Genomic DNA, 12,218 nt, shown 5'->3' with positions numbered 1-12,218 from the left:
TCTTGCCTTGAAAATCCCATGGACGGAGGAGCCTGGTAGGCTGCAGTCCAGGGGATCACAAAGAGTGGGACTCAACTGAGCGACTTCACTTTCACACATTGGAGAAGGAAATGGCAACCCACTCCAGTGTTCTTGCCTAGAGAATCCCAGGGACGGGGAGCCTGGTGGGCTGCCATCTCTGGGGTCACACAGAGTCAGACACGACTGAGTGACTTAGCAGCAGCAGCAGAATCAGAAGGAAGTGCAAGTAGGCTAAATAGCCTAGCGAGAGCTGAAGAGAGAGGATTCTGGAGCAGAGAGTAAATATGAGAAACCCAGTGAAGAGGCTAGTATTAGAGGGACAGAGTTAGTGGATGAAAAGGACTGGTGAGAATGTGGCTGAAAACACTGGGTTAGATTGTGAGGAGTCTATTATACCATCTAGAGGTGTCTGGGCATCCTCTAATCCAATTTACTTATTAATATAGTAAAACTCTAGGGACACTGGGGAGGATAAACTGTAGGCATAAACATCAATATTAGGTTACAGTTAATCATTAATGTGACACTTTATTAAAAATGTTTATTTCTATATCACAGGAGCATTCTTCCAACTGAGAATAAATTTTACATCAGAGTATAATTTTGTCCCTCCAGTTGTGAAATTCAGAACAATTCCTTTTCATCCAAATGGTAAGGAACAAATAAAATTATTATCATAAATTCTGTCCATATTAATGTTATTTTCATTGACATTAATAATGTTTATTTTTAACATTATAAACTAAACATACTTATTGGGGAAAATATTAAAAAGCAGGAAAAATTATCATCTGAATCCTAACTCAGAGAGATACTATTCTCAACATTTAATGAGATTTATTTCCTTTCTTCCATGTATGTATTTTATCTCCATAGTTATTACACAAAGATGTATATATTTTTATTTAAAATGATACAATACATTTATTTCTGCAGTGTTAAACATTCTTCAAAATATAATTTTGAACATGAATGATATTTGTATGTCACCTTTGGAAAGATGTCTTTTCAGGTCTTCTGCCCACTTTTGATTGATTTGGGGGTTTAATATTGAATTGTGGGAACTGTTTGTATATTTTAGATATTAACCCCTTGTCGGTAACATCATTTGCAAATATTTTCTCCAATTCTATAGGTTGTCTTTTCATTTTGTCAGTGGTTTCCTTTGCTATGCAAAGCTTTTAAGGTTAATTGGGTCCCATTTGTTTATTTTTGCTTGCCTTGGGAGACTGAGCCAAGAAAATATTGCTATAATTTATGTCAAAGAGTATTCCATGTATGTTTTCTTCTAGGAGTTTTATGGTTTCTGGTTTTACATTTAGGTCTCTAAACCGGTTTGAATTTAATTTGTATATCGTGTGAGGGAATGTTCTAATCTCATTATTTTGGCTTATTGATATGGGTATCCAGTTTTCCCATCACCACTTGTTGAAGAAACTGTCTTTTCTCCATGGTATATTCTTGCCTCCTTTGTTGTAGTTGAATTGACCACAAGTGCATGGGCTTATTTCTCGGCTGTCTGTTCTGTTCCATCGATATATGTGTCTGTTTTTATGGCAATACCATGTTGTTTTGATAACTGCAGTTTTGTAGCATAGTCTAAACTCTCAGAGGGCTATATATACCTCTAGCTTCATTCTTTTTTCTCAAGATTTCTGTGTGGCTCCATATGAATTTTAGGATTATTTGTTCTAGTTCTGTGAAAAATATTCAGGATATTTTGTTAGGGATTGCATCAAATCTGTTGATTGCTTTGAATAGTATGGCCATTTTAGCAATATTAATTCTTCCAATCCAAGAATATGGAATATTGTTCCATTTCTTTGAATCATCTTCAGTTTCCTTCATCAATGTTTTATAGTTTTCAGGGCATTGGTCTTTCACCTCCTTGGATAAATTTACTTCTAGGGTTTTATATGCTATTTTAAATGGGAATTTTTTTTTTTTTTTTACTTTCTCTTTATGATATTTCATCATTGTTGTTCAGTTGCTAAGTTGTGTCTGACTCTTTGCAACCCCTTGGACTTTAGCATACCAGGCTTCCCTATCTTTCACTATCTCCTGGAGTTTGCTCAAACTCATATTCATTGAGTTGATGATGCCATCCAACCGTGTCAAACTCTGCCACCCACTTCTCCTGCCCTCAATCTTTCCCAGCATCAAGATCTTTTTCAGTGAACTGGCTCTTTGTATCAGGTTATCAAAGTGTTGGCACTTCAGCTTTAGCATTAGTCCTTCCATTGACTTTTCAGGGTTGATTTCCTTTAGGATTGACTGTTTCATCATTAATGTATAGAAATACAATAGATTTTTGTATATTAATTTTTTTTCCTTCAGCCTTGCTAAATTCATTTATTCTAATAGTTTTGGGGTGGAAACTTTAGGGTTCTATATAAAGAATATGTTTAATATTCTTATTCATATTTAATTAATAAAGATTTATTTCCAGGAACAGTATTGGATATACATAAAAGGGAAATGTCCATAAATAGCTACAATGTCTATAAATATAGGAATTTTTAAGTAAAATGTATTATAGCTATGTACATTGCTTTTAAACATAGTAAGAAAAATATATGAAGACTTTACTCTTTGGTCATTGTTACCTCCCCAGCATCTTCACTCCCTGGCATAGAGTTGGTGTTCAAATATTTTTTTGAATAAACTTGTCCAAGATATGTTGACAATTTACTATTAAATGAAAAATACTTTGAAGAATAAAATGTAATTTAATTTTAAAAACACAGTAACTACACACACACAAAGTGTGTGTGTTTTTCCCAAATACTATTAATAATTTAGTTAATTGACTGTATTATGACATAGGCTAACCTTTTCAAATGACTTTCCAATGTACATATAACAGAACAAAGCTGGCAGGAAGGTTTTACCATCCTCAACTTGTGGGTTCCATTTCTGGACCTACGACATTTATTCTGTCACTATTTCCAGCCAGTGGGAAGTGGAGAGAAAAAGAAAAGGCAGAACAGCATCCTTATTAAGAAAATATGATCCAAAAGGTACACACTTTAATTCTGCTGATATCCCACCATTAAGACTTAGTCACAGGCCACATCTTGTTAGAGGAAAGGCTGGGAAAATGTGGGCAACTATGTATTCATCTAAAACCACACAGGGGGATGGGGAGGAGGCAGGCATCATGTTTGAGAGAAGAAATGGAGGAAAAGAAGAACAGACACTGGAGGACTATGAGTAACGTTCTTGAAACTTTTCTTTTATATACATATAAATTTATTTATTTTAATTGGAGGTTAATTACTTTACAATATTGTATTGGTTTTTCCACACATCAATCAACACGAATCTGCCACAGGTATACACGTGTTCCCCATCCTGAACCCCCCTCCCTCCTCCCTCCCCGTACCATCCCTCTGGGTCCTTGCCAGCCATCTAATGTAAGCTAGAGAGCATCCTCAAATCTGACATCACATTTAGAATCTCTCTCCATTTCTCATTCTTTAACTTTATCTCTAGGAAATGTCAGGAACATAGGTTAAAGGGACTTTTCTTGATATGGACATTGGTAACAACTCAATAGGGATTTGTAACAGATTTTTTTCAGTCAAACATTTCTGATTGTCGTTGCCATCATCAGTTCAGTCACTCAGTCATGTCCGACTCTTTGCGACCCCATGAATTGCAGCACGCCAGGCCTCCCTGTCCATCACCGTTTCCCGGAGTTCACTCAGACTCACGTCCATCGAGTCTGTGATCCCATCCAGCCATCTCATCCTCGGTCGTCCCCTTCTCCTCCTGCCCCCAATCCCTCCCAGCATCAGACTCTTTTCCACTGAGTCAACTCTTCTCATGAGGTGGCCAAAGTACTGGAGCTTCAGCTTTAGCATCATTCCTTCCAAAGAAATCCCAGGGTTGATCTCCTTTAGAATGGACTGGTTGGATCTCCTTGCAGTCCAAGGGACTCTCAAGAGTCTTCTTCAACACCACAGTTCAAACGCATCAATTCTTCAGCGCTCAGCCTTCTTTACAGTCCAACTCTCACAGCCATGCATGACCACAGGAAAGACCATAGCCTTGACTAGGCGGACCTTAGTCGGCAAAGTAATGTCTCTGCTTTTGAATATACTATCTAAGTTGGTCATAACTTTTCTTCCAAGGAGTAAGCATCTTTTAATTTCATGGCTGCAGTCACCATCTGCAGTGATTTTGGAGCCCCCCAAAACAAAGTCTGACACTGTTTCTACTGTTTCCCCATCTACTTGTCATGAAGTGATGGGACCAGATGCCATGATCTTCGTTTTCTGAATGTTGAGCTTGAAGCCAACTTTTTCAATCTCCTCTTTCATTTTTGTCAAGAGGCTTTTTAGCTCCTCTTCACTTTTTGCCATAAGGGTGGTGTCATCTGCATATCTGAGGTTACTGATATTTCTCCCAGCAATCTTGATTCCAGCTTGTATTTCTTCCAGTCCAGCGTTTCTCATGATGTACTCTGCATATAAGTTAAATAAGCAGGGTGACAATATACAGCCTTGATGTACTCCTTTTCCTATTTGGAACCAGTCTGTTGTTCCATGTCCAGTTCTAACTGTTGCTTCCTGACCTGCATACAGATTTCTCAAGAGCCAGGTGAGGTGGTCTGGTATTCCAATCTCTTTCAGAATTTTCTACAGTTTATTGTGATCCACACAGTCAAAGGCTTTGGCATAGTCAATAAAGCAGAAATAGATGTTTTTCTGGAACTCTCTTGCTTTTTCCATGATCCAGCGGATGTTGGCAATTTGATCTCTGGTTCCTCTGCCTTTTCTAAAACCAGCTTGAACATCAGGGAGTTCACGGCTCACGTATTGCTGAAGTCTGGCTTGGAGAATTTTGAGCATTACTTTACTAGCATGTGAGATGAGTGCAATTGTGCAGTAGCTTGAGCATTCTTTGGCATTGCCTTTCTTTGGAATTGGAACGAAAACTGACGTTTTCCAGTCCTGTGGCCACTGCTGAGTTTTCCAAACTTGCTGGCATATTGAGTGCAGCACTTTCACAGCATCATCTTTCAGGATTTGAAACAGCTCAACTGGAATTCCATCATCTCCACTAGCTTTGCTTGTTTACTGGGAATAGATTGCCTTATGACCCAGCAATCCCACTGCTGGGCATACACACCAAGGAAACCAGAATTGAAACTTCTCATATCATTTCTTGATCATTTTTACCACTGAGTCATAATTTCAGTTTTCACTTACCACAGTTTTAATACCAACTAGAATTTTTTTCTAAATACTTTTTTTTATCACGTTGTTCACTCACATCTTTTGTCCATTGCACTGTTAACTATTATTGTAGTTTCAAAACACAATGTCCCAAACCGAAGACCCTTCTTTTCACCTTTTCAACATTTTCTTCCCAGATCTTTCTTAAAGATTGCAAGATCTTTCCATTGGATATAAATAATTTTTCTTATTTTTTTATAAAAATTGTTTATACATTAATAAAAGTATTTTTAATAATGATCACTATGATTTTTTGAGGATCCACTCTATGCCAGGTACTCTATTAAGGACTTTGTTTTTTAAACTCATTTCAGTGAAAGTAGGTACTTCAATCATATTCCCCATTTCACATACTAGGCAAATGAGACCTAGAGAGGTAGTTCATTGCTCAGTGTCCATTGCTGATAAGTGGAGGAGTCAACCGTCAAATTTATGTGTATCTGACACCAAAGTCCATGCTCTAACAACTGGTCTATATAAACTGTCACATTCATTGCAAAGTTTGTCACTTGCTTTCTAACTTAGCCTATGATATGTTGATCTTCATAAGTTTTAAATGATAATTTTATGTATAAATATTAATGTGTTATTTGAATACAGTAGACCCACATTCTGGCAAGCCCTGTATAGATTTTTTGGACAGCCCTCGTAAATGGAATAGAAGCTATACATTGAGCAGCATCTTACTTACCCTCCAGGTAAGAACAAATTAATAATAAAATGCTGTCTTTGTTGTTGTTGTTTAGTTGCCCAGCTGTAGCAGACTCTTTTGCGCCCCCATGGACCCATGGACTGTTGCCTGGCAGGCTCCTCTGTCCATGGGATCTCCCAGGCAAGAATACTGGAGTGGGTTGCCATTTCCTTCTCCAGGAGATATTCCCGACGGAGGGATCAAACCTGTGTCTCCTGCATTGGCAGGTGGATTCTTTACCGCTGAGCCACCAGGGAAGCCCAATGCTGTCTTTAATACATTTAATTACCCAATTATTCAAAGTAAAAGGAATAAAATATACAATGTATATTTAAATATTTAAAGGATTTGAGTAAGCTTATATGACTCAATAATATTTCTACATCAACACTATAAAATGGAACTTGAACTATAAAAACTATTATTTTAAGAGTGAAATTGATAGCTTATGCCCTTTCCAACCAAACAATATGTATTTTATAAAAGAAGAAAAGAATTGTTCGGATGGTTTCAATTCTGGAAAGATACTCTTAGGCTTGCTTTTGGCTCCTAACGTCACTTTGTAATGCTGAACAGGCCTTTTAGATCTTTCTTCATTCATGAACTTTGCCTTCCTCAGAGAGGTGAACAAGTGACTATAATGTAAAATAGTCAGCTTTACCCTTTATTTATGACAGTACTAGAGACCTGCTTTGATAAGCTTTCATATCAAACCCAGTGAACAATTAAGCCAGGAATTTCCTCCTCTACTCAGTAGAACCCTGTTTATAGAATATATCTTTTGCATCCTAAATCTATGGTATTTAGAAGCATGCTTCTGTGTTGTGTGTGTGTTATGTTGTTCCTGACCCTCAAAGAGCCTCCTTTCTCATCCTGAGATGTTAAATGATTTGAGCATCACTTGCTTTGACCACTTACATCTGGCCCAGTGAGATTCTATCCACCAGATTTTATCCATTTTAAAATTCCATCTACTCATCATTAATAATATTTGGAGATAAAGTATTAAATTTTGATTATCTGAAATACCTGGAGAATAAAGTATTCTGGCTTAATTGAATTTTCTCAGTAACATAGAATTATAATAAAAATTCCATCTCTCCTATGTCTTGTTTTCAAAAATAAAACTATCGTTAACTTTCTATCTAGTCATATTAGTATGCTAAGTAAAATTTAATATTTTTAAAAATTCAGTGTTGAATTTAATCATTCATTCATTCTACAACTGTGTATTGAGCATATGTATTAGTGCCAGGCCATGCTCTGGAAGAGAGATTGGAGCAAAAACTTTGAGGAAGTAAGCGAGCGTGATGTGCAGAGATTTGTGGTTGATCTTTCAGATTCTTTCAAACTGAGTCATCCTATCTCTTCCACCTAAGTAGAAACAGCCTTCAGTTCAGTTCAGTTCAGTCGCTCAGTCGTGTCCGACTCTTTGCGACCCCATGAACGCAGCACGCCAGGCCTCCCTGTCCATCCCCAACTCCCGGAGTTCACTCAGACTCACGTCCGTCGAGTCAGTGATGCCATCCAGCCATCTCATCCTCGGTCGTCCCCTTCTCCTCCTGCCCCCAATCCCTCCCAGCATCAGAGTCTTTTCCAATGAGTCAACTCTTCTCATGAGGTGGCCAAAGTACTGGAGTTTCAGCTTTAGCACCATTCCTTCCAAAGAAATCCCAGGACTGGGATGCTCAATCCTTCAGAATGGACTGGCTGGATCTCCTTGCAGTCCAAGAGACTCTCAAGAGTCTTCTGCAACACCACAGTTCAAAAGCATCAATTCTTTGGCGCTCAGCCTTCTTCACAGTCCAATTCTCACATCCATACATGACCACAGGAAAAACCATAGAAACAGCCTTAAAAACAGTAAAAGTGAATGTTCTCAAAAATGTAATGAGTGAGGGCAAACCAGAATGAAATGGTGAACATTTTGAATTGCAGAATAATTTAATCAAGGTAAATTGGGGACTGTGAGTTTAGATTGCTTGACTTGACTTCTTGGTTCTGCCACTTAATACCTTTGCACTTTTGGAACAAGTTTCTCCGCTTATCATTCCCTCCATTTCTTCATCAGTGAAATGGGGCTGTTAGTAGCTAACTCATATAACTTGTGAGGACTAAATGTATAAATAAAGTACTTAGAACCATGAGTGGTCTAAGAAAAGAATTCAATAAAAATCTGGTTAATATTTACCTGTGGAGTAAAAGCTATCCTAGTTCAGAAGTTCAAAAGGAAGCTTCTGATAACACCTCCCCTCTCCAGCCAAACATGGTATGGGAAATCAATATTGTCTCTGACTATTTTTCAAATAGTTTTATAAAACAAATATGCCCACATTAGAAAACATTTTTAAGATAGTAGAAAGGAAAAAAGAAATCACTGATAATCATAAAGAAATTCCTTCCCTGTTGTTATTAACATTTTCTTGTGATCTTTTCTCTTGTGTTTTAGTTTTAAATCTTCAGTTCCAAATTCCCTACAAGGTCAAGGCCAAATTCTATTGCCTGACAAATGATCTACTCCTCACACCTTGGCCTTAACCCTCCGAAACACACCATGGCATCCCGCTCTTATGTATATCTTTATTATTTATTTATTTTACTCACAGTGCTTGGTTCAATTCAGGTTAAAAAGCATTTATAGAGTTCCAAACTCTAAAGTTACAAACCAAGTCAATCTTAGACCTTAAGAAGTGCTCAGTCCAGTTCTGCATCTGACTAGCATCCCATTTTATTCCCTCTTTCTCAGTCCTTTCGGCAAGCAGCTGCTCACATTTTAAGAGTCAGGTCAAAAGATGCCTCCTCTGAAATGCCTTTCCTGATTTCCTTTCCTAGGTGAAATTAATGGCTTTGGTTTGGGGAGGAGGGCTTTCTTTGTGAAGTGTTGCCCTAAGTAAATCTGTGTGAGAGAACTATAATGCTATAATGCAAATACTGTTTCCTTATCTGTCTTCCCCTATTAGACTGTAAGCCCCTGAAGGTCAGGAAACAAGTCTAACTCCTGTGGTAGATACTAAGTAACATGACTGAAGCAACAAATCTATTTTTACATAGTTGCAATGATAGTATATGTGTTCAAATTATATAGCTTGTTACTTTATCCCTTAACATTTCACTCAAGTAATTTCCAGGTTGCTACAATTAATATTTTAATGGCTTATTTAATAGTTCTCTGGAGTTCAGTGCTGCTCACTAGAACTTTAAGCACTTAAGGAAATTTTCAATATCTGTGCTGTTCAATATAGTAACCCCTAGTCTCTAGTCCTACTGAGCACTTGGAATATGGCTCCTATAACTAAGGGACTGAGTTTTTCATTTTATTTAAGTACTAATAATTTAAATTTAGATTACTTTCTGATTACAACCTTTTGAATGACAGGTGATACACATTTAAAATTATCACATTGTTATCAATGGGATTAATACTTGAAATGGTGTTAAAAATATTTTCAAGTCTAAATATGCTAATCATATGCTCCTAAATTTCTATGATCTTGATTTCTTTGAAAACTTGTCCTTTCATATATAAGCAAAAGCAAATATCAACACTTATCCACAGAAGGAATTCCAAATTCATAAGCTTTAACTAATTGGACAGTATAAAATATACCCACTGGTACAGTGAACAGTATGACAAGACCAAAAATTGGACACTGAAAGATGAACTCCCTAGGTCAGTAGGTGCCCAGTATGCTACTGGAGATCAGTAACTCCAGAAAGAATGGAGGGATGGAGCCAAATCAAAAACAACACCCAGTTGTGGATGGGACTGGTGATAGAAGCAAGGTTCGATGCTGTAAAGACTAAATATTACATAGGAACCTGGAATGTTAGGTCCGTGAATCAAGGCAAATTGGAAGTGGTCGCCAGGAGATGGCAAGAGTGAACATCGACATTCTAGGAATCGGCAAACTAAGATGGGCTGGAATGGGTGGATTTAATTCAGATGACCATTAATTATATCTACTACTGTGGGCAGGAGTCCCTTAGAAGAAATGGAGTAGCCATCACAGTCAACAAAAGAGTCTGAAATGCAGTACTTGGATGCAATCTCAAAAATAACAGAATGATCTCTGTTGGTTTCCAAGGCAAACCATTCAATATCACGGTAATCCAAGTCTATGCCCCGAACAGTAATGCTGAAGAAGCTGAAGTCGAACTGTTCTATGAAGACCTACGAGGCCTTCTAGAACTAGCACCAAAAAAACATGTCCTTTTCACGATAGGGGCCTGGAATGCAAAAGTAGGAAGTCAAGAAACACCTGGAGTAACAGACAGATTTGGCCTTGGAGTACAGAATGAAACAAGGCAAAGACTAATAGAGTTTTTCCAAGAGAACGCACTGGTCATAGCAAACACCCTCTTCCAACAACACAAGAGAAGACTCTACACTTGGATATCACCAGATGGTCAACACTGAAATCAGATTGATTATATCCTTTGCAGCCAAAGATGGAGAAGCTCTATACAGTCAGCAAAAACAATACTGGGAGCTGATTGTGGCTCAGATCATGAACTCCTTATTGCCAAATTCAGACTTAAATTGAAGAAAGTGGGGAAAACCACTAGATCATTCAGGTATGACCTAAATCAAATCCCTTATGCAGTGGAAGTGAGAAATAGATTTAAGGGACTAGATCTGATAGACAGAGTGCCTGAAGAACCAGGGATGGAGGTTCATGACATTGTACAGGAGACAGGGAGCAAGACCATCCCCAAGAAAAAGAAATGCAAAAAGGCAAAATGGCTTTCTGAGGAGGCCTTATAAATAGCTGTGAAAAGAAGAGAGGTGAAAGGCAAAGGAGAAAAGAAAAGCTATACCCATTTGAATTCAGAGTTCCGAAGAGGAGCAAGGACAGATAAGAAAGCCTTCCTCAGCGATCACTGCAAAGAAATAGAGGAAGACAATAGAATGGCAAAGACTAGAAATCTCTTCAAGAAAATGAGAGATACCAAGGGAACATTTCATGCAAAGATGGGCTCGATAAAGGGCAGAAATGGTCTGGACCTAACAGAAGCAGAAGCTATTAAGAAGAGGTGGCAAGAATACACAGAAGAACTGTACAAGAAAGATCTTCACAACCCAGATAATCACGAAGGTGTGATCACTGACACTCACCTAGAGCCGGACATCCTGGAATGTGAAGTCAGGTGGGCCTTAGGAAGCATCACTATGAACAAAGCTAGTGGAGGTGATGGAATTCCAGTTGAGCTATTTCAAATCCTAAAAGATAATGCACTTAATATGCCAGCAAATTTGGAAAACTCAGCAGTGGCCACAGGATTGGAAAAAGTCAGTTTTCATTCCAATCCCAAAGAAAGGCAATGCCAGAGAATGCTCAAACTACTGCACAATTGCACTAATCTCACATGCTAGTAAAGTAATACTCAAAATTCTCCAAGCCAGGTTTCAGCAATACATGAACCGTGAACTTCCAGATGTTCGAGCTGGTTTTAGAAAAGGCAGAGGAACCAGAGATCAAATTGCCAACATCCGCTGGATCATCAAAAAAGCAAGAGAATTCCAAAAGAACATCTATTTCTGCTTTATTGACTATGCCAAAGCCTTTGTGTGGATCACAATAAACTGCGGTAAATTCTGAAAGAGATGGGATTACCAGACCACCTGACCTGCCTCTTGAGAAACCTGTATGCAGGTCAGGAAGCAACAGTTAGAAGTGGAGATGGAACAACAGACTGGTTCCAAATAGGAAAAGGAGTACATCAAGGCTGTATATTGTCACCCTGCTTATTTAACTTATATGCAGAGTACATCGTGAGAAATGCTGGGCTGGAAGAAGCATAAGCTGGAATGAAGATTGCCAGGACAAATATCAATAACCTCAGATATGCAGATGACACCACCCTTATGGCAGAAAGTGAAGAGGAACTAACAAGCCTCTTGATGAAAGTGAAAGAGGAGATTGAAAAAGTTGGCTTAAAGCTCAACATTCAGAAAATGAAGATCATGGCATCTGGTCCCATCACTTCATGGCAAATAGATGGGGAAACAGTGGCTGACTTTATTTTTGGGGCTCCAGAATCACTGCAGATGGTGGTTGCAGCCATGAAATTAAAAGACGCTCCTTGGAAGGAAAGTTATGACCAACCTAGACAGCATATTAAAAAGCAGAGACATTACTTTGCCAACAAAGTTCAGTCTAGTCAAAGCTATGGTTTTTCCAGTTGTCATGTTTGGATGTGAGACTTTCTTTTGGACTATAAAGAAAGCTGAGCACTGAAGAATTGATGGTTTTGAACTGTGG

General features: G+C 38.1%; 1 protein-coding gene across 1 annotated transcript in view; it reads left to right on the top strand.

The window, feature by feature from the left end:
• Positions 1–12,218, top strand: part of UBE2U (ubiquitin conjugating enzyme E2 U) — a 77,895-nt gene that overhangs the window by 2,153 nt on the left and 63,524 nt on the right. The window contains exons 3-4 of the mRNA XM_052637919.1: positions 580–672; positions 5,865–5,962. Of these exons, the coding sequence (XP_052493879.1) occupies positions 580–672; positions 5,865–5,962 (191 nt within the window). The remainder of the gene's footprint in view (positions 1–579; positions 673–5,864; positions 5,963–12,218) is intronic.

The sequence above is a fragment of the Budorcas taxicolor genome, chromosome 3, assembly GCF_023091745.1.
Source record: "Budorcas taxicolor isolate Tak-1 chromosome 3, Takin1.1, whole genome shotgun sequence".
NCBI classification, from domain to species: Eukaryota; Metazoa; Chordata; class Mammalia; order Artiodactyla; family Bovidae; genus Budorcas; species Budorcas taxicolor.
Note: the sequence above shows the minus strand (reverse complement) of the source record. Positions and strands in the feature narration are given on the sequence as shown.